At 42.5% G+C, this 21618-nt stretch overlaps 1 protein-coding gene across 1 annotated transcript; it reads right to left on the reverse strand.

Moving 5' to 3' along the window:
* Window positions 1–8377: 8377 nt before the first annotated feature.
* Window positions 8378–19770, reverse strand: LOC109893351 (ADP-ribosylation factor 2). The gene is made up of 5 exons (XM_031834048.1): window positions 19608–19770; window positions 14138–14295; window positions 13433–13543; window positions 13175–13299; window positions 8378–11300 (listed from the first exon to the last, which is right to left on the reverse strand). Exons 2-5 carry the CDS (start codon window positions 14283–14285, stop codon window positions 11139–11141), a joined length of 546 nt encoding a protein of 181 aa, XP_031689908.1. The 5' UTR covers window positions 14286–14295; window positions 19608–19770; the 3' UTR covers window positions 8378–11138.
* Window positions 19771–21618: the final 1848 nt, after the last annotated feature.

The raw sequence follows: 21618 nt of genomic DNA on the forward strand, positions 1-21618 counted from the left end.
GATCCTCTGCCCTCATTAACCACCATGATCTTCAGTCCTCATTAACCACCATGATCGACAGCCTTCATTAACCACCATGATCCTCTGCCCTCATTAACCCACCATGATCCTCTGCCCTCATTAACCCACCATGATCCTCTGCACTCATTAACCACCATGATCTTCAGCCCTCATTAACCACCATGATCCTCTGCTCTCATTAACCACCATGATCCTCTGCCCTCATTAACCACCATGATCCTCTGCTCTCATTAACCACCATGATCCTCTGCCCTCATTAACCACCATGATCCTCTGCCCTCAAAAAAACACCATGATTCTCTGCCCTCATTAACCACCATGATTCTCTGCCCTCATTAACCACCATGATCCTCTGCCCTCATTAACCCACCATGATCCTCTGCCCTCATTAACCCACCATGATCCTCTGCACTCATTAACCACCATGATCTTCAGCCCTCATTAACCACCATGATCCTCTGCTCTCATTAACCACCATGATCCTCTGCCCTCATTAACCACCATGATCCTCTGCCCTCAAAAAACCACCATGATCCTCTGCCCTCATTAACCACCATGATTCTCTGCCCTCATTAACCACCATGATCCTCTGCCCTCATTAACCACCATGATCCTCTGCTCTCATTAACCACCATGATCCTCTGCCCTCATTAACCACCATGATCCTCTGCCCTCATTAACCACCATGATCCTCAGCCCTCATCAACCACCATGATCCTCTGCCCTCATTAACCACCATGATCCTCTGCTCTCATTAAACACCATGATCCTCTGCCCTCATTAACCACCATGATCCTCTGCCCTCATTAACCACCATGATCCTCAGCCCTCATCAACCACCATGATCCTCTGCTCTCATTAACCACCATGCTCCTCTGCCCTCATTAACCACCATGATCCTCTGCCCTCATTAACCACCATGATCTTCAGCCCTCATTAACCACCATGATCGTCAGCCTTCATTAACCACCATGATCCTCTGCCCTCATTAACCCACCATGATCCTCTGCCCTCATTAACCCACCATGATCCTCTGCCCTCATTAACCACCATGATCTTCAGCCCTCATTAACCACCATGATCATCTGCCCTCATTAACCCACCATGATCCTCTGCCCTCATTAACCACCATGATCCTCTGCCCTCATTAACCACCATGATCTTCAGCCCTCATTAACCACCATGATCATCTGCCCTCATTAACCCACCATGATCCTCTGCCCTCATCAACCACCATGATCCTCTGCCCTCATTAACCACCATGTTCCTCTGCCCTCATTAACCCACCATGATCCTCTGCCCTCATTAACCACCATGATCCTCTGCCATCATTAACCACCATGATCCTCTGCCCTCATTAACCACCATGATCCTCTGCCCTCATTAACCACCATGATCCTCTGCCCTCTTTAACCCACCATGATCCTCTGCCCTCATTAACCACCATGATATTCAGTACTCATTAACCCACCATGATCCTCTGCCCTCATCAACCCACCATGATCCTCAGCCCTCATCAACCCACCATGATCCTCAGCCCTCATCAACCCACCATGATCTTCAGCCCTCATCAACCCACCATGATCCTCAGCCCTCATCAACCCACCATGATCCTCTGCCCTCATCAACCCACCATGATCCTCAGCCCTCATCAACCCACCATGATCCTCAGCCCTCATTAATCACCATAATCATCTGCCCTCATCAACTCACCATGATCCTCTGCCCTCATTAACCACCATGATCCTCTGCCCTCATTAACCCACCATGATCCTCTGCCCTCATTAACCACCATGATCCTCTGCCATCATTAACCACCATGATCCTCTGCCCTCATTAACCCACCATGATCCTCTGCCCTCATTAACCACCATGATATTCAGTCCTCATTAACCCACCATGATCCTCTGCCCTCATCAACCCACCATGATCCTCAGCCCTCATCAACCCACCATGATCTTCAGCCCTCATCAATCCACCATGATCTTCAGCCCTCATCAACCCACCATGATCCTCAGCCCTCATCAACCCACCATGATCCTCTGCCCTCATCAACCCACCATGATCCTCAGCCCTCATCAACCCACCATGATCCTCAGCCCTCATCAACCCACCATGTTCCTCAGCCCTCATCAACCCACCATGATCTTCAGCCCTCATCAATTTCTGCGAGCTAGGCAGTTCCACTATGGCCCTAATTTAAATCCTGTGTGTGTGTGTGTGTGTGTGTGTGTGTGTGTGTGTGTGTGTGTGTGTGTGTGTGTGTGTGTGTGTGTGTGTGTGTGTGTGTGTGTGTGTGTGTGTGTGTGTGTGTGTGTGTGTGTGCGCGCAGATCAGAAACTAAATAGTAGGCCAGTAGTGAGCTAAATTGAACTTTGCTACCCTCTAGTGGTGAGAGCAGACACTGACATATTTAGGGTAGATTCTACACAGCAGCAAGGCGGAGAGGGGTAATTACCCATCATTACACACTAGTAAAGCCAAATTCAGTGTTTGCTTGTTAGGTTACAGTGCAACATTACAGTTGAGGTGTTTTCATAAGCAACATTACAGTGTAGGTGTTTTTCAAGCAACATTACAGTTGAGGTGTTTTCCTAAGCAACATTACAGTTGAGGTGTTTTCCCAAGCAACATTACAGTTGAGGTGTTTTCCTAAGCAACATTACAGTTGAGGTGTTTTCCTAAGCAACATTACAGTTGAGGTGTTTTCCTAAGCAACATTACAGTTGATGTGTTTTCCTAAGCAACATTACAGTTGAGGTGTTTTCCTAAGCAACATTACAGTTGAGGTGTTTTCCTAAGCAACATTACAGTTGAGGTGTTTTCCCAAGCTGTGGTATTAAGGTTAGAGGGATGTAGTGTGCATGTGAAAGGAGACAGTCTGCAGTCTGCTTGGCACCCTGCAGGAGGTAATGAGCCTGTCTCTCTGAGTTCCCTCTCAGTAGTGCCAGTGGGCTTTTCAAACACAGGGCTGTCACTGAGTGTGAGGTAACACCTACCTCTGGTCTCCCTTCAGGTGGGAGGGAGACATTCACACGCGCATGCAGACACACAGACACAGACGGACGGACGGACAGACACACTGGTTTTACCATACACACCACTGTCATCTCTAATTACAATGTCTTTCTCCCTAAAACCTGACTAAACCAATCCAATTTCAATCTGAAAGATGGAATAAATAGGATTCTCAATCATGGGAGATTTTTTATGGCAGAGAAATATGGAGAACGTGGTAGAGATATATATTGGGCTTCTGAGCGGTGCAGCAGTCTAAGGCATTGCATCTCAGTGCTAAAGGCATCACTACAGACCCCGGTTCGATTCCAGGCTGTATCACAACCGGCCGTGATTGGGAGTCCCATAGGGCAGCACACAATTGGCCCAGCGCTGTACAGGTTAGGGTTTGGCTGGGGTAGGCCGTCATTGTAAATAAGAATTTGTTCTTAACCGACTTACCTAGTTAAATAAATAAACATGATTAAAGTGGACATCTGGGGGATAGGAGATCTCTCTCTACCCTCTTCTCTCTCTCGCTGTCAGAACAGCTCTCCCATGTGGGCCTTGTCAGGAAAGGTCAACAGTTAAACTATTGAGGAGTTTGGAAGGGCCATACTGAACCATCTCAAGATCTCCTTTGGAGAGACTTCTCAGGTGTCGTCATTAGAATCATGACAGCCACGTTTGTTGAGAGAATTGAGCCAGGTGCCTGCTAATGTGAATATAATGCCGTTCCTTTCCCAGACCCCCTACCCAGCTATACACAGAGCATTAATACCACAACAAACATCAAAGAGACAAATTAAATCATCATGATTAGTCCATCAACACTAATTATCTAATTTAGTTCCTGATGGTACACTAAAAGCAAATCATGGAAATTTGGTCTGGGGGAGAAAGAGAGGATTATGGGGGATTCCAATATACACTGTAGCTACTACAGTGCCTTGCGAAAGTATTCGGCCCCCTTGAACTTTGCAACCTTTTGCCACATTTCAGGCTTCAAACATAAAGATATGAAACTGTATTTTTTGGTGAAGAATCAACAACAAGTGGGACACAATCATGAAGTGGAACGATATTTATTGGATATTTCAAACTTTTTTAACAAATCAAAAACTGAAAAATTGAGCGTGCAAAATTATTCAGCCCCTTTACTTTCAGTGCAGCAAACTCTCTCCAGAAGTTCAGTGAGGATCTCTGAATGATCCAATGTTGACCTAAATGACTAATGATGATAAATACAATCCACCTGTGTGTAATCAAGTCTCCGTATAAATGCACCTGCACTGTGATAGTCTCAGAGGTCCGTTAAAAGCGCAGAGAGCATCATGAAGAAAAAGGAACACACCAGGCAGGTCCGAGATACTGTTGTGAAGAGGTTTAAAGCCGGATTTGGATACAAAAGATTTCCCAAGCTTTAAACATCCCAAGGATGTCCTCCTGTCTCAGCCTCCAGTATTTATGCTGCAGTAGTTTATGTGTCGGGGGGCTGGGGTCAGTTTGTTATATCTGGAGTACTCCTCCTGTCCTATTCGGTGTCCTGTGTGAATCTAAGTGTGCGTTCTCTAATTCTCTCCTTCTCTCTTTCTTTCTCTCTCTCGGAGGACCTGAGCCCTAGGACCATGCCCCAGGACTACCTGACATGATGACTCCTTGCTGTCCCCAGTCCACCTGGCCATGCTGCTGTTCCAGTTTCAACTGACCTGAGCCCTAGGACCATGCCCCAGGACTACCTGACATGATGACTCCTTGCTGTCCCCAGTCCACCTGGCCATGCTGCTGCTCCAGTTTCAACTTCCACCTGACTGTGCTGCTGCTCCAGTTTCAACTGTTCTGCCTTATTATTATTCGACCATGCTGGTCATTTATGAACATTTGAACATCTTGGCCATGTTCTGTTATAATCTCCACCCGGCACAGCCAGAAGAGGACTGGCCACCCCACATAGCCTGGTTCCTCTCTAGGTTTCTTCCTAGGTATTGGCCTTTCTAGGGAGTTTTTCCTAGCCACCGTGCTTCTACACCTGCATTGCTTGCTGTTTGGGGTTTTAGGCTGGGTTTCTGTACAGCACTTTGAGATATCAGCTGATGTACGAAGGGCTATATAAATAAATTTGATTTGATTTGATTTGAAGGAGCACTGTGCAAGCGATAATATTGAAATGGAAGGAGTATCAGACCACTGCAAATCTACCAAGACCTGGCCGTCCCTCTAAACTTTCAGCTCATACAAGGAGAAGACTGATCAGAGATGCAGCCAAGAGGCCCATGATCACTCTGGATGAACTGCAGAGATCTACAGCTGAGGTGGGAGACTCTGTCCATAGGACAACAATCAGTCGTATATCGCACAAATCTGGCCTTTATGGAAGAGTGGCAAGAAGAAAGCCATTTCTTAAAGATATCCATAAAAAGTGTTGTTTAAAGTTTGCCACAAGCCACCTGGGAGACACACCAAACATGTGGAAGAAGGTGCTCTGGTCAGATGAAACCAAAATTGAACTTTTTGGCAACAATGCAAAACGTTATGTTTGGTGTAAAAGCAACACAGCTCATCACCCTGAACACATCATCCCCACTGTCAAACATGGTGGTGGCAGCATCATGGTTTGGGCCTGCTTTTCTTCAGCAGGGACAGGGAAGATGGTTAAAATTGATGGGAAGATGGATGGAGCCAAATACAGGACCATTCTGGAAGAAAACCTGATGGAGTATGCAAAATACCTGAGACTGGGACGGAGATTTGTCTTCCAACAAGACAATGATCCAAAACATAAAGCAAAATCTACAATGGAATGGTTCAAAAATAAACATATCCAGGTGTTAGAATGGCCAAGTCAAAGTCCAGACCTGAATCCAATCGAGAATCTGTGGAAAGAACTGAAAACTGCTGTTCACAAATGCTCTCCATCCAACCTCACTGAGCTCGAGCTGTTTTGCAAGGAGGAATGGGAAAAAATGTCAGTCTCTCGATGTGCAAAACTGATAGGGACATACCCCAAGCGACTTACAGCTGTAATCGCAGCAAAAGGTGGCGCTACAAAGTATTAACTTAAGGGGGCTGAATAATTTTGCACGCCCAATTTTTCAGTTTTTGATTTGTTAAAAAAGTTTGAAATATCCAATAAATGTCGTTCCACTTCATGATTGTGTCCCACTTGTTGTTGATTCTTTACAAAAAAATACAGTTTTATATCTTTATGTTTGAAGCCTGAAATGTGGCAAAAGTTCGCAAAGTTCAAGGGGGCCGAATACTTTCGCAAGGCACTGTATATCTGCATGGTGATATGACTCTGACTCTGACTCTGACAATAACAAAGCCATACATGCTGCACCACTGTCAGATGGTCTTCATTAGGTGCATACTGATATAGATCCATTTCATATGGATATGCATATGAATTTTTATGAGAGCAAAAATAGTATGCAGTATGTGTGATCAAACTGCTGCTGAGTGGCTGTCACCTCACAAAGGGAAAGAACACGCCGTCTCTCCTTTGTGATCAACATCACCTTGTTTTCAATCTCAAAATGGTGTAAATTGCTACATGCATGACAGGTGAGATAGGCACGTTTCCAAGGGGACAAGTGTCAGTTGGCATGGGGATAAGACTCTAGTCCATCACACTGACTTCAATATGTCACATGTCACATGACCTGTACATCAGACAGCCAAGATGTAGGGCGAAACAAGGGGAGATCACTCTCTATTGTCATTTGATATTGTCGCTATACTTCAAGGGGGTTCCAATAACGTTCGCTTCACATGAGGAACATTCCCTAAGACTCCTTTCCAATGTTATATCCTCCCTTTCTATGAGATGAAGGAAAGGAAATGAAGCTTTCTTATCAGAATGAAAAACATTGGGCATGTAAAAATCTAAATCGAATCCAGATACCTCGACCTGATTCCTTGAATCCTTTGTAGAATTTGGGGGACCCAAACAAAGAGGATAATGAACCGTCTGCATGAGCTTCACCTAAACCGTATGGACCCCTTCAGAAGATATAACTGCAAATGGGAAATGGTCCTCTGTCAAGTATATATTTAAGGGCTTGTTCTAAGCTCCACATAGGGACATTCTTTGGGATATTGGCTTGCTTAATACTCAATCCCGGCCTGGTCTGAGGAAATTGAGAAATTATATTGCGATAGATCACCTGTCAAATGATGACAGAAGTAGGTAAAGGTGCTCCGAGCGTTCTTTGAAAGCATCATTTTTTGACTTCGGGTTAACCGATACAAAGTTTACATGCCACATATTATTGATTCAACAGGGGAATTCCAGAGGTCATTACACTTATTCCTGAATAACCACATTATGGGGTGGGCAACATAGCCAAAATATCATATCACATGAGTTTTTATGTCAGTATTTAACAGTATTTCATGTTTTTGAATGATAAAAGTTTTAAATATGTTATATGAACCTAGGGTGGCAACAAATTAATTCTAAGTGGTTATAATGGGCTTTTTCCATTCTGATTAGGCTATTTATACTCAACCAAACTAGGACCAAATTGACAGTGATGAAGTCCACTTTGTAAAACTTTTCATTTATTTATCACTGTATCAACATATCGTTACAGTATTGTAAAAATCCATATCGGTATACCAGTATTCCAGATATATGGCCCAGCTCTAACCACATTATTGACCATAATTCTGGGCGGGTCAATGGACCTGAGACAATGAGATGGTGAAACAATCACCTTTTTTTACTGAAAAAGTACACAAAAGCTAGCATAGAATTGATGTGTGTGGTTTACCTTGCCATGGAGGGGACACACAAACATGGCCTAAAAACCACCCCAGTTCTCTCTAGCAGACACTACAGGAAAGGACAGACTGAGCCGCTGCAGGCCAAGCCTCCCTGAACCGCCTGCTATGAAAGCGTTTTCTGTCAGTGGGAGAAAGCATGCTGCACCACTTATTCTCTGAAACAAGAGAGAAACATAATACTATTATTTTGTAAGTAGTGCCACACTGTGACTAAGAGGCGTAATTGCAGCCTAGGAAAATCTGCCTCAGGTGCTCTTGACATTCCTTTGTGATTTATGTTACTCAAAAACACTAATGTTAGCCTGAAAACCTTAAAGGTGAACCCTTGTTGAATATGATCTCTGTTCCAAGGTAATGAATAGGTTCTTACTGTGATGGAATTGTGAAACTGATGTTTCAGTAACTAAGCCTGTTTTAGCCCAGTGTTTCCGTATCTAAGCCTATTTTAGCCCAGTGTTTCAGTATCTAAGCCTATTTTAGCCCAGTGTTTCAGTATCTAAGCCTATTTTAGCCTAGTGTTTCAGTAACTAAGCATCGATTTGATATTTTCATGAAATAAATATACAAGAGATTTGTAATAGAGATCTCTTTATTATAGTGCATTTCTCAGATGTTACAAGATGGGTTAAAAACAAGCTAAAAACAAAGGGAAATCCTTAATTAAAAGAAAATGCATATGCACACACACCTTGTGTCATTTGCACAGAAAATGGTCTCAAAATGAAAGCTTCACATCTGAACACGGGTAGCTAAATGAAATTGTCAATAAATGTTCATCCAGAAGTTCATATACACTTGAATTACTTGCCATATGCCGGAAGTGACGCTCATCATTCAATTCAATGGATTTTCTTTTAGCACTAAACTCTACAATATAATTACAGGAAAAAGGCCAAAAATTTGATTAGAGTTATTCATTTGTTGAAAACATTTTCTGGAACAATTCATAAAAGAAAAAGAAGAACATATCTAATTGTCCAGTTGTACACAGATAAAAGGGTAAAGGTCAGTCCTTCCCTCAAGAGGTCAGTGTGGGGCTGGGACCTTAGGGTCATCTTCAATCAGCAGGGGGTGTGTACAGTACAGTGTACTAAGGGTTTCTCAACTAAATTCGCAGTAGCCTTTGGAATACATGGGATGTAGAGAAAACCATTGTCAGTTATCGTGTGCATTTTGAAGCAGTGTGTTGATGTGGAGAACAGCCGCGGCTTAATTTGCACATGGTAACTGTCTGCTGGTGTAGTTGCTATGGAGATGCTGATGGGAGAGAGTTGTCAATGAGAGCATTGCTGATGTGAGCAGAAAGCTCAAGCTTTCCCCCCGCTGCTTGTTGTAAAGAGGTTGATGAGGCAACCTTCCATGGTCTAGTTACAGTACTATTGTATTATAGTGCAAGCTGGTCATGTTTCACATGGAGCGAAGGGGAAGATGTGACTACCTGTGCAGCAGAACCGGGATAACTAACCCCGACGACACAAAGATCAAACAACCTAGAAAGCCCCGCATAGGGTGTGTGTTCACAATTCAGAGTGTGGATTGTAGGCTGAAGTAAAGCGTAATGCATTGAATGCCATGAGAGCTTGATAACAACACAGCACTATGAGGAATTGGAGAAGAGTGCCGTGTTAGCTCAGCTGAAAGTCAGTGGCGGCTGATGGAAGGCGCTAAAGGAGGGGCTTAATGTAATGTCTAGAATGGAATCAATGGAACGGTATCAAACATATCAAAACCACATTTGACTCAGTTCCAATTATGCCATTCCAGTCATTACAATGAGCCCATCCTCCTACAGCTCCTCCCACCAACCTCCTCTGCTGGAAGTGACCCATCAGGCCCACCCCATGCCCTGCAGGAAAGCCCAACTCTGCAGCAAACATCCTAAAAGCTAACCCAAACACAACCAGCCCTTCATAAGTCAAACCCAAAGGATCCTAAAGCATTTTGATTGAAAGACTGCACACCTGGCTCCTCAGCTCATGCTAGACCAAGGGAACCAGGTCATCTGTACAAAAAAAGAACAATGTAAATAAAAAGGAAAAAAGTAGACAACAGAAAATGTAATGAGGAGAAAGCCAGAGTGGGAGCAACTCTCAAAAGGCCTCGCTGTTCCAGTGGACAGGAACGGTGCTGAAAACACCCAACTAATCCCATGTACACTAGCAGAGCTGTGGCTAGCTACACTCAACTACACTGACCCTCTGCCTAGCATAGGTAGTATAGTACTACACAAACACAATTTATTGTGTTTTCCATACCCGGCAGTAAGGATCTTTCACTCAATCAAAACATTATCAATGATCTCACAAGGCCCTGTGAAAGGAACATCACTTAGTGGTGTTAGCCACCAATTAAGATGCAGCGTGATAGAGGCCATCACTTCTGATCCTAGAGGGCAGCAGGGTCAGCAACTGGTCACCATGGTTACCTTTCGGAACAACAACTTAGTGACATGGAGCCAGCAGACAAGTATTGCTCCATTCTAATAAACCGAAAACAATAGTAACAACTCATTTCAGTCAGTAATGTCTACCAAACAGCTGACCCTAAAGTCCTGCAGGTCTTATCAAGCACCACCATCATTCAGGCTAAGGTGGAAACGAGTGGACGAGGGGCATGGTGACATCACTAATATGTTGTGCTTTAATTGATGTTTGAGGGTTAGGACAGCAACTGAATGCTAGCTAATAATTTATTAGCTAGTGTTCCCAAGACAGCCAGAACAATACAGCATGATTTTCCAAAGAATGCAAAGAAGGATCTAGGATGGAAAAGCTATTTTTATTGGTCTTTTTTCCAACCTGATACAGGTTACATTGAGATTTATTTCATGGTGTGGGGTCTCAAACCAACAGTTTAACAAGAGTGTCTGACAGATCGCAACACTACTGGATGTAAAATCAAAGTTGTTTTTTTAATCTATAAACTTTATTCATTTTTCAGATTACACATAAGACTTAGCATCCCGGGTCTTTCTTTGCCTTGTGAAAACCAGGGTGTCTTAAGAGCCACTGCGGGTGGGGCAGGAGGGGAGGGGTGGGGACGCTAGAGTTAGCCATGCTGTCATTTCCACGGGTGAGAGTGACTGTTGAAGGCACAGCAGGGCTGCTCCCACTCCCGGCTCACACACATGCACCCACACATACATACACATTAAGATCCACACAAACACTTGCACTCTCACACACACGCGTATGTGGGGTATCACTGGTCAAAGCCCCAATGGTTGGAGGGGATGGAGTGAGAGAGACGGGAGGAGAGAGGAGCTGGGACCAGCGCTGTCGCCCATAACACACTGCGCAGACGAAGACGCAGACAGACGGCGGAATGGTGGATCATTTTGCGTTCTTTAGCTGGTTGGAGAGCCAGTCGAGGCCCTCGTAGAGCCCGTCCCCACTGGTAGCGCAGGTGGCCTGGATGTACCAGTTACGCTGGCGCAGGGAGTGCAGGCCCAGCTTGTCTGTGATCTCCGCTGCGTTCATAGCGTTGGGGAGGTCCTGAAGAGTGGAGAGAAAAGGGTTAACCCAGGAATACATGCGTCTGCAACAGACCTTCACAAGCCATCTTAGTATTAGAGGTCGACCGATTAAATAGGGACGATTTCAAGTTTTCATAATCGGTACTCAGCCTTTTTGGACCCCGATTATGGCTGATTACATTGCAATCCACGAGGAAACTGCGTGACAGGCTGACCACCTCTTACACGAGAGCAGCATCAAAAGGACCTTGTGGCTGCAAGGAGCCAAGGTAGGTTGCTAGCTAGCATTAAACTTATCTTATAAAAACAATCAATCTTAACCTAGTGATTGTGAACTCGCTTGTCCTGCGCTGCATATAATCAATGTTCATTTATCATCGAATCACAGCCTAACGGGTGATGATTTAAAGCACATTTGCAAAAAAGCACTATTGTTGCACAAATATACCTAACCATAAACATCAATGCCTTTCTTAAAATCAATACACAGAAGTATATTTTTTAAAACTTGCCTATTTAGTTCAAAGAAATTCATGTTAGCAGGCAAAACTTGTGTCACTTCTCTTGCATTCAGTGCAAACAGTTTGAGCCGCCTGACTCATTGCGAACTGTGAACTAATTTGCCAAAATGTTACATAATTATGACATAACATTGAAGGTTGTGCAATGTAACAGCAATATTTAGACTTAGGGTTGCCACCTGTTAGATAAAATACGGAACGGTTCCGTGTTTCACTGAAAGAATAAACATTTTGTTTTCGAAATGATATAGTTTCCGGATTTTACAATATTAATGACCAAAGGCTCATATTTGTGTTTATTATATTATAATTAAGACTATGATTTGATAGAGCAGTCTGACTGAGCAGTGGTAGGCAGCAGGCTCGTAAGCATTCATTCAAACAGTACTTTACTACGTTTGCCAGCAGCTCTTAGCAATGCTTGTTGCACAGCGCTGTTTATGACTTCAAGCCTATCAACTCCCGAGATTAGGCTGGCAATACTAAAGTGCCAATAAGAACATCCAATAGTCAAAGGTATATTAAATACAAATGGTATAGAGAGAAATAGTTGATGCGTCATAATTCCTATAATAACTATAATCTAAAACTTCTTAACTGGAAATATTAAAGAACTGGGAATTTGAACCACCAGCTTTCGTGTTCTCATGTTCTGCGCAAGGAACTTAAACGTTAGCTTTTTTACATGGCACATACTGCACATTTACTTTCTTCTCCAACACCGGGTTTTTGCATGATTTAAACCAAATTGAACATGTTTCATTATTTATTCGAGACTAAATTGATTTAATTTATGTATTATATTAAGTTAAAATAAGTGTTCATTGTTCATTCAGTATTGTTGTAATAGTCATTATTACAAATGTATACATACATTTTTTTGATTTTTTATTCGCTATTGGCTTTTTTTGGTCCTCCAATAATCGGTATCGGCGTTGAAAAATCATAATCGGTCGACCTCTACTTAGCATAGAGGGAGTCCATTGTATGACCTTGAGTTTAACTACTAGTATCTGCAAACCACATGAATAATAATACTGTACTACCAATTACAGATGCAGTTTACTGGTGAAGCCTTGGGCTGTGTTAACACAGGCAGCCCAATTGTGATCTTTTGCCCAATTAGTGATCTGATTGGTCAAAAGACCAAATTAGTGGAAAAAGAGACCACCTGTTAGTCTCGCTCTGCTCAGTGTAAAATTGCGCTCTGATTCCATTTTAAAGAATTCGACGCACAGCTCACGCCGAGAAAACTTGATTGAAGTGGCCCACTCTTTACGTGTCAAGCTAAATTTACATATCCAGTGTAGCAGGTAAAAGAAACTACTGTTTTCCTGGCGCACTAGTGTCTCTCCCCAGTTAGTCAGTTCACCTGTTTGTTAGCAAACACAAGAAGCACAGCGTCCCTCAGCTCATCCTCAGCCAGCATCCTTGTCAGCTCCTCCCGCGCCTCGTTCACTCTCTCCCTATCGTTACTGTCCACCACAAAGATTAGACCTGAGAGAAGCAGAGTGAGAGAAAGGATGGAAGGTGAGGAAAACAAAAACATTTACCTGGGACAGTCTTGACTCAAAAAGTCAGAAATAGTGAAGATGGTGCTGAGGGGGTTCTGGTGAAAGTGTCCACTCACCTTGGGTGTTCTGGAAGTAGTGCCGCCACAGAGGCCTGATTTTGTCCTGACCGCCCACATCCCACACTGTGAAGCTGATGTTCTTGTATTCTACCGTCTCAACGTTAAAACCTGAGAAAGCGAGAGAGATCAGTTACGTCAGAAACCTAAGACACTAACATTCCAGGAGGCTGTGTGAGATGACATATCAGCAATCCCAAACAGGCTCCTTTAACACAAATTCCTTTGCTCAAATGTAGCTGCAAATTAAAATGTATATTTGAATAAAATATGCAAAGTGAATGAACATCTACTGGAATATGTAATGTCATCAGCCTTGTGTTACATTCATATAATGCAACATTTATTTCGGGGGGCTGTTGAGCCCCATTCATTCCTATATTTAAAAGTCACTTAATCCCTATGGCAACAGCAACATTGCAGGATGTTGCCTGCCTGCGGGAGCTCTGCAGCTGATGTAGGCAGCTACTCTGGGCATGTGGGCAGTGATCAGGGTTCGGATGAGATGGGGACAGAGGAAGTACATGGCTGTACGTATGCCCTTCATTTCCACCCCCCTACAACTAAACAAACGGGAGCTTAGTCCTCATGAGTGGACATCGCAAGGTATTGGAGGAGTATTGGGGAGCATTTCAGGAGGGTTTTGTACCTAGGTGAGGAGTGTGTGATGAGAAGGGGTAAAAGGGATAAGGCTAAGCTACTCACCGATGGTAGGGATTGTGGTGACGATCTCTCCCAGTTTGAGCTTGTACAGGATGGTGGTCTTGCCGGCAGCGTCCAGCCCTACCATCAGAATCCGCATCTCTTTTTTACCAAAGAGATTCTTAAACAGGCCTGCAAACATGTTCCCCATCTTGGCTAATCTGGAGGAAGAGAGACAGAAACCAAAACGGTTAAGCTAGTAGTCGTACAACATTCATTGTGCTTATCACCGGGCTAAACCGTTCGTGTATATGTGTGTCCACGTGTTCGGTAACACAAACGCTTGCTGACGTATGTGAGCAGTGTGGATGAAATGATTCATTAACGTTAAAATATTCTGCACAGCTCCCGCATACGTGGGTGGTGTGGGATCGGTGTAAAACAACACATTTATAAATGTATATACTGGTTCCCATCCTTGGTAATTTCATTATGATTTTTGACCTGTGAGGGTAATAATGTCAGGCTAAGCTTCCTTATCTCTGATAAAGGGTAACCACGGAGAGTAAATTCATGAGGGGGAGAAAAAGTGCTGAGAAAAGCATTCAGTCGCTGTCTGTGTTTATTTTACGTGTTAACAATGGGCCCTCACAGCGGCGCCTCTGAGTCTCACACCACACATGAGCAGGACTTGGCTGATGGGGCTGCAGGTCAGTGTTGTTCTGAGTGGCAGGCAACTGTTTACCCATAGCCGGGAGCAGAGAAGTGGATCACATGACTTGCAGAGCACTGCCCAGAGACATGATCCAGAGGTAGAGGCTGGTTACAACATAGCGCCACCTGAACACCTATTGCCCAACACCCACCAAGCAAGAAGACAAACCGGCTCTGTAACAGCAGCCACAACGATTAGAATGCAATAGCCCAGTCAGTCCCAAATAGAAGCCTACATATATGTCTAACAACACCATATAACTAATTCATGTTTTTTTTTTTAAACATAACTTTCTCACTGTTGAAATGCGTTTCTAAATGTACACGAGTCTTTGCACCAATTTGGTGCCTTTTGAGAAGTGTAACTTTCACAATTTCAACTTCATGAAAAAATACAAATAAAAATCTTCTCTCAAGAGGTACATTTGGTTTTTATAAGCAGTGCCTAACTTAGTGCCAAAATAAACAGGGTTGATGATTTGATGATCAACCATAACATTTGGTGTGGCAGGCCTAGTGGTTAGAGTGTTGGACTAGTAACTGAAAGGTTGCTAGATCAAATCCCCGAGCTGACAAGGTAAAAATCTCTCGTTCTGCCCCTGAACAAGGCAGTTAACCCACTGTTCCTAGGCTGTCATTGAAAATTTGAATTTGTTCTTCACCTTTTTGTCCCAGATGCTAATATATGCATATTATTATTAGTATTGGATAGAAAACACTCTGAAGTTTCTAAAACTGTTTGAATGATGTCTGTGAGTATAACAGAACTCATATGGCAGACAACAACCTGAGAAAGAATCCAAACAGGAAGTGAGAAATCGATTTTCAAAACAGTGCCTATTGAAATCTCAGTGAGATATGAATGAGGATGCACTTCCTAGGGCTTCCACTAGATGTCACCGTCTTTAGAAACTGGGTTGAGGAATCTACTATAAAGTAGGGGCTCTTTGAGTGAGTGGTCTGGCAGAGAGCCTCGGTCTCATGACGCGGGCTCCCGACAGAGTTTGCTCTCGTTCCAATGCTTTTCTTCAGACAATGAAATTCTCCGGTTGGAACCTTATTGGTGATTTATGTTAAAAACATCTTAAAGATTGATTGTATACATGATTTGACTTGTTTCTACGGACTGTAACGGAACTTTGAGTTTTTGTCTGGAGGAAGTGCTCACGCCTGGATTACTGGGCTGAACACAATAACAACAAGTGGCTAAATTATGGGCTTTATGGAACAAATCAGTCATTTATTGTGGAACTGGGATTCCTGGAAGTGCCTTCTCATGAAGATCAAAGGTAAGTGAATATTTAGTGTTTTTTCTAGCATCTGCTGACGCTAAAACGGCAGATATTCCTCTGGCTGTTTTGGGTTCTGAGCGCCGTTCTCAGATTATGCTTTTTCCGTAAAGTTTTTTTGAAATTGACACAGCGGTTGAATAGAGGTTAAGTCTTTAATTCTGTGAATAACACTTGCATCTTTAATCAATGTTTATTATGAGTATTTCTGCAAAATCACCAATGTTTTGGAATCAAAACATTACTGCACGTAACGCGCCAATGTAAACTGAGATTTTCAGATATAAATATGCACATTATCGAACAAAACATTCATGCATTGTGTAACATGATGTTCTATGAGTGTCATCTGATGAAGATCATCAAAGGTTAGTGATTAATTTGATCTATATTTCTGCTGCTATATTTCTTCATTTGCTGTATTGGACTTGGTAAAGTGTGAAAGTTACATATTTCAAAAAAAATTATAATAATTGAATTTCGCACGCTGCCTTTTCAGCAGAATGTTGTTGAGGGTTCCACTATAGAAAGGTTAACTGACTTGCCTAATTAAATAAAGGTGTAAAACATTTTTTTTTTTTTTAACACTTATGACAGGGAAACTGTCACAGAAACGTGTGTGCAACCAGGAGGGGCAATTGAATGCAAGCTTCACACAAAAAAATACATTGTTACAACATTTGTAGTCTATGGGTAACAGGGTTGACATGTTGTGCTCGACCCACTCAGTTTTGCACCACAAAATTGCCAAAAAGATATTACTATTAAATGTTCAATGTTTTAAAAGCCAGTATCACCATATTAAAAATAGTTAATTTCACATAACAGGGTTGAGGAACATACTTAAATTAATCACATAAATAATCATCTTCAGAAATAACTGTCTAGCAAAAATGACTATGGCTTTACAATGATGCTGAACCATGAAGATGTTTAGGGATTAAGTGGGTTAGAATTGTCATAAGTGAGAGTTGACAGAGCGACGTCAAAATGCTGCATTTTGGCACTTTAGTAGATTTATTGAATTCTCCATGTTGTCTATAATATTAAAGGGCATTTAATATAACAGGCTTTTAAAATACAATATTGGTGCACAATTTCTAATTCAATTATCGAAGGGTCGCAAAAGGCACTCATGGAATGACCCGCAAATGTATCAATTGTTGACTTTCATTTTTAATCAGGCATGTACATTGCAATAACAATCCATCCTATTATTCAATATGTTGCCAAGCATATCGTAGAATCATGTGATTTAAGACACGGCCTATGATAAAAGGCTCACTACATCAGAAAAATTGTGTATCCTAAACACCATGACAAAAACAGATTCATATGAGACAAGTTAGCGGTCTTAATAGAAACTGGACAAGAGTAGGGGACGATGGGACCGCATTATAAAAAAACAACATACAGGTGTTGTTGGTGAAACGAAGAGCATGCAGGCTGAGCTCAAGGAAAAGCACACAATGAGGCCAGTGATGTGGCGAATATAGGTCAGCACTCAGAGGAACCAGAGTACTAGAGGCTGGATATGGGAGAGGTAACAACACACCTGTAAGCAGAGACACACTGCTGAATTAACCAGGAGAGAGACAGGGAAACAATGATCCTGTCATACCAAAAACAGGCCATTGAACACTCAGGTCTTTCTCCAAAGGACACAAATGACTTCTAAAATAATGAAACATTTTGCTACACAACTCTGATCTTGTGCAAAACACCTCCCAGTAAGACATGCCTACAAATGATAGCATAACACCAACACAGTATTATTACACTCCTTCAAGACAATTGTGTGGCAAATGGTATAGAAATTAACATAATTCATAAAGGTGTTCCTTTGTGAAAACATGCTAAAACCATTTACATATGACACATGCCCTAGCACTTCTGAAATAAACTATACAACGACTGTAGGGAAACAAAAGCTAGGAGGGGTGTGATTTGAGTTCTAACATCATGAACACAGGGAGTTGTCCGTTTCACAAAGTGCCTTCCTGGATTCAGAATGTGACAACGAATCTAGCTCTAGCCAACAGACATTCCATAGAGGGAAGTTTCAGAACTAGAAAAGCTCATAGCTTGCCGATTTCTAACAATGACATCACAACAATGGCAGCTCATTTGAATCAGGATTGTCCACCCTGCTCCTCAACTAAAGCAAAGAGGAAGTACTCAGAATGCATCATCCTCAGAGAAAACAGGAATGATAGGGGAGGGGTATGGGAAGCCAGCAGCAAGTCATCAGAGACTAGTTCAAGTGAACTTATCACAGTATGCATGTGATAAAGACTGCCTGAGGTAGTCTTTTTGTGGTGCATCGACAGTCCGTGTTAATCTATCAAAACACACATCGTCCCTATGACAGTCACTAGAATTCAAATGTGGCAGACGGGACTTTTTGCTCTTGTCCTGAACAATCTTTGAAAAACATTTTCAGCAACACATTAATATTGAGGGAACACTAGGAGCATCGTGGAGGCTTATTTTCTGGTTGGACAGGCAAGTAGTGGACATTTTTCTTTTAAGTCTAGCAATGTTTTTCCATACGGGAAAGTTGAAACGTCAAGCATGCTGGGGTTATCCTGCTACACTGGTTGTTTGATCAGCCCCTCATCAGGACCTGAACAAAGTAGGAACATCTGCCAGAGATTCCTAGAGAACTCAATGTTGGAAAATGGAAATGTATGGAAGACAGACATGGGTGTCACAGTCAAAGAACACTAAGATGAGTGTAGCGTTGTATGCATCTCACACACTATTTTGCTTCAGTTGTCTGTCCATTAAAATGACTTAGGTCTAACATAAGGGTTTAGCTAGTTAGCTGCATTAATTTGTAACACACTAGCTAGTGACTAACCATGTGACCCGTTCAGTTTGAAGACACTGACAAGTTTCCAAAACCAAATCTAACCATACAGTACCAACAGTTACGCTAGCTAAAGCTTCCCGGTACAGTTTAGTTACCCAGCTAGATGGCCATAGATACCACCACGACCAAGTTAACCAGCCTGTGGGTTAAACGGTAAGGTAACTACATTAATTTAGAGACGTGTTTAACGTTGGTTAGCTAGTTAAGCGGCAGACGACTCAAATCTCAATCCACGTAAATTAACGTTACGCAGTCAGAAAATAGGCGTAGCTAGCTAACGTTAATTGTGCTTACATCGTTAGCTAGCACAAGCAAGCGAAGCGGCTCGACATAATGACTCAAAATAGGAGGAAGCTGAATGTCCAATCACAATGACCAGCGAATACTTACTGACACAATTTCAGTAAAGTTAGCGGAATAATGCTCTCACGACTTTTACAGGTCGTGAGAATATAATGCCGGGCCAGCTAGCTAACGTTAACTAGCTATTGACGGCAGATGATCCTCGTTTGGTTAGAGTCTACGCAGGGGGATTCGTTGTCAAAGCTTGCGGTCAACCCGAAAGCAAATAAGCAATCGTTAACATTCCAGATCCATGAAAAAAACAAATACTATAAATTACATATTATATTGCTACGTTGAATACATGTTTTACCTTTTAGTGGCGGTTTCTCGATCTTTCTTTTACGCTCCTATTCACCGCTAACAACAAAATGGCGTCTTTCACAAGTGTCAAGAAAGCCGCGTCATGGACGTTGCACATCGTAAAATCTTCACCAATCATGTTATCCATGCAAGTCACAAAAACGTACCTTGCTGTGCTGCGGACCAATCGATGCAACAACATTTAATGTTGAGGGCGGAGATTTACAAAAGGCCCTCCTCCAGTTTGCCCTACAAACTGAAAGACCAGTCAAGCTTCCCGTAGGATCAAGCATCCCCGACTCTTCCCCGCCCCCTGTTTCCGGCTTCAATGCCACTGGCCCAACCCATTATCATTGGGGAGGATAGCAAACAAAACAAACTGGTTGAATTGTTCAATCCAGAAGAATTGAAAAAAACGTCCGGAAAATAAAGGACCATGGGTGTGAACGAGTCAGAGCCAACACCATAGAGCCAGCCTGAACGAGTCAGAGCCAACACCATAGAAATAGGAATTAGAATACAAATTAAGTAATTTAATGGGATCTCTATGGCCAACACTAACATGCAAGGTCTACAATGACAGCTAGGTCTATAGGGCCAACAGGTAGGTAACCTGGAGTTGGGGGGCCCCTGGAGGTGGGCAGAGGGGAGAAGTGGGTTGCAAGGTTCAAGGTGCATCAGGGTTCAAGCGTTCATCAAGGTTGTTGGGGTCATCGTTAAAGGCTCACAATGTGTGTTGTTCATATTAAATCCACTAGATGGGGCCGTCTCCATGCTGCGTCATAATGTCCCAATAAATCAAAGCCAATAGTTTCCGTTTACTTGTTTCCTTTCCATAAATCAATCACTCTGAAATTATAGGCATAGGCCTATGTGAGTGCAATATCATCAGGTGGAAGTTTGTCCACCTTTCATGTGTTTGTGCTCATGGTTAGATAATTCAGGTGGTTGTCCGGATCCTCTCAGTTATGCAGGTGCAGCACTGAGCAGACAACTAGATCTTTGATTACCCATTCATCCACATGGTAATTGTAAACCAGAGTTGTTGTTGTTGCTGTTGGACATGTGAACAAAAGGGATTTTATATGAAAATGGCTTATGGACTGAGACATCATCGGTGATAGGCAGCTATATCTACAGGTCTCATGAAGCACAGAATATCCTTTAATTAGGGGTATAAGCCTTGAGATGCATTGCATTAAAATAAAAGCTTATTGTTGATGTTTGTCTGTATGTGTTTTTGTACAGTATTATTCACCGTGACTAGGCAGTGGGCAATGCCACTTGTCATTAGTTTGTGTGTTGTCTAGGGCTGTCTATCCCACAATGTGTTCCTTCTCCTTGCAGGTGTTTGGTCAAGTGCCCACGTGAGCATAAATATATTACAAAATAAAGATGTTTTCTAGTTGAGTACAAAAACGTATTTATAGACGTTTTTCCCTACTGCTATGAAACAGTAAGTAAGAATCAAAGAAAAAACACTGTTAGGTAGGGAAAATTAGATTGGAGCCTTGGTGGTTTGTAAACATTATGATCAAAATGAAAATAGAATTATGAAGAAGGAGACAGACCATCAGCGAGTCTTTGCTGGCAATGGAAAATAGTCAGCAAGTGATGGTGGAGATTCAACTGTATAAAAGTATGTATTGCTTAATATATGCCTATGGAATCCTATGCCTATAAACCAAGATCCATTTTTGCTATAACACGTGTATCTGCATGTTTCTATTTGTAGGCTATGTCTACCTTCTCAGGCAGCCACAGAACTTCTTAAAAGAGCACACTCGGTTATATTCATTCTATAGCAGCCACATCCTATAGCCTATAGTTATTCTGGTATATGCCCATACACTTGCCACTGGTGTATCCACACATCCATATCCACATGGCACAGTAGATCTGTCAGTGGGTAGAATGAAAATGCACCAGCAAGTTTGAATATGAGGCACAATAATGACAAAACCCAAACGAATGCTCATCACAGACAGGTAGATTTCCGACCTGTCACTTCCATCTAAGTG

Source organism: Oncorhynchus kisutch, linkage group LG10 (genome assembly GCF_002021735.2).
Source record: "Oncorhynchus kisutch isolate 150728-3 linkage group LG10, Okis_V2, whole genome shotgun sequence".
NCBI classification, from domain to species: domain Eukaryota; kingdom Metazoa; phylum Chordata; class Actinopteri; order Salmoniformes; family Salmonidae; genus Oncorhynchus; species Oncorhynchus kisutch.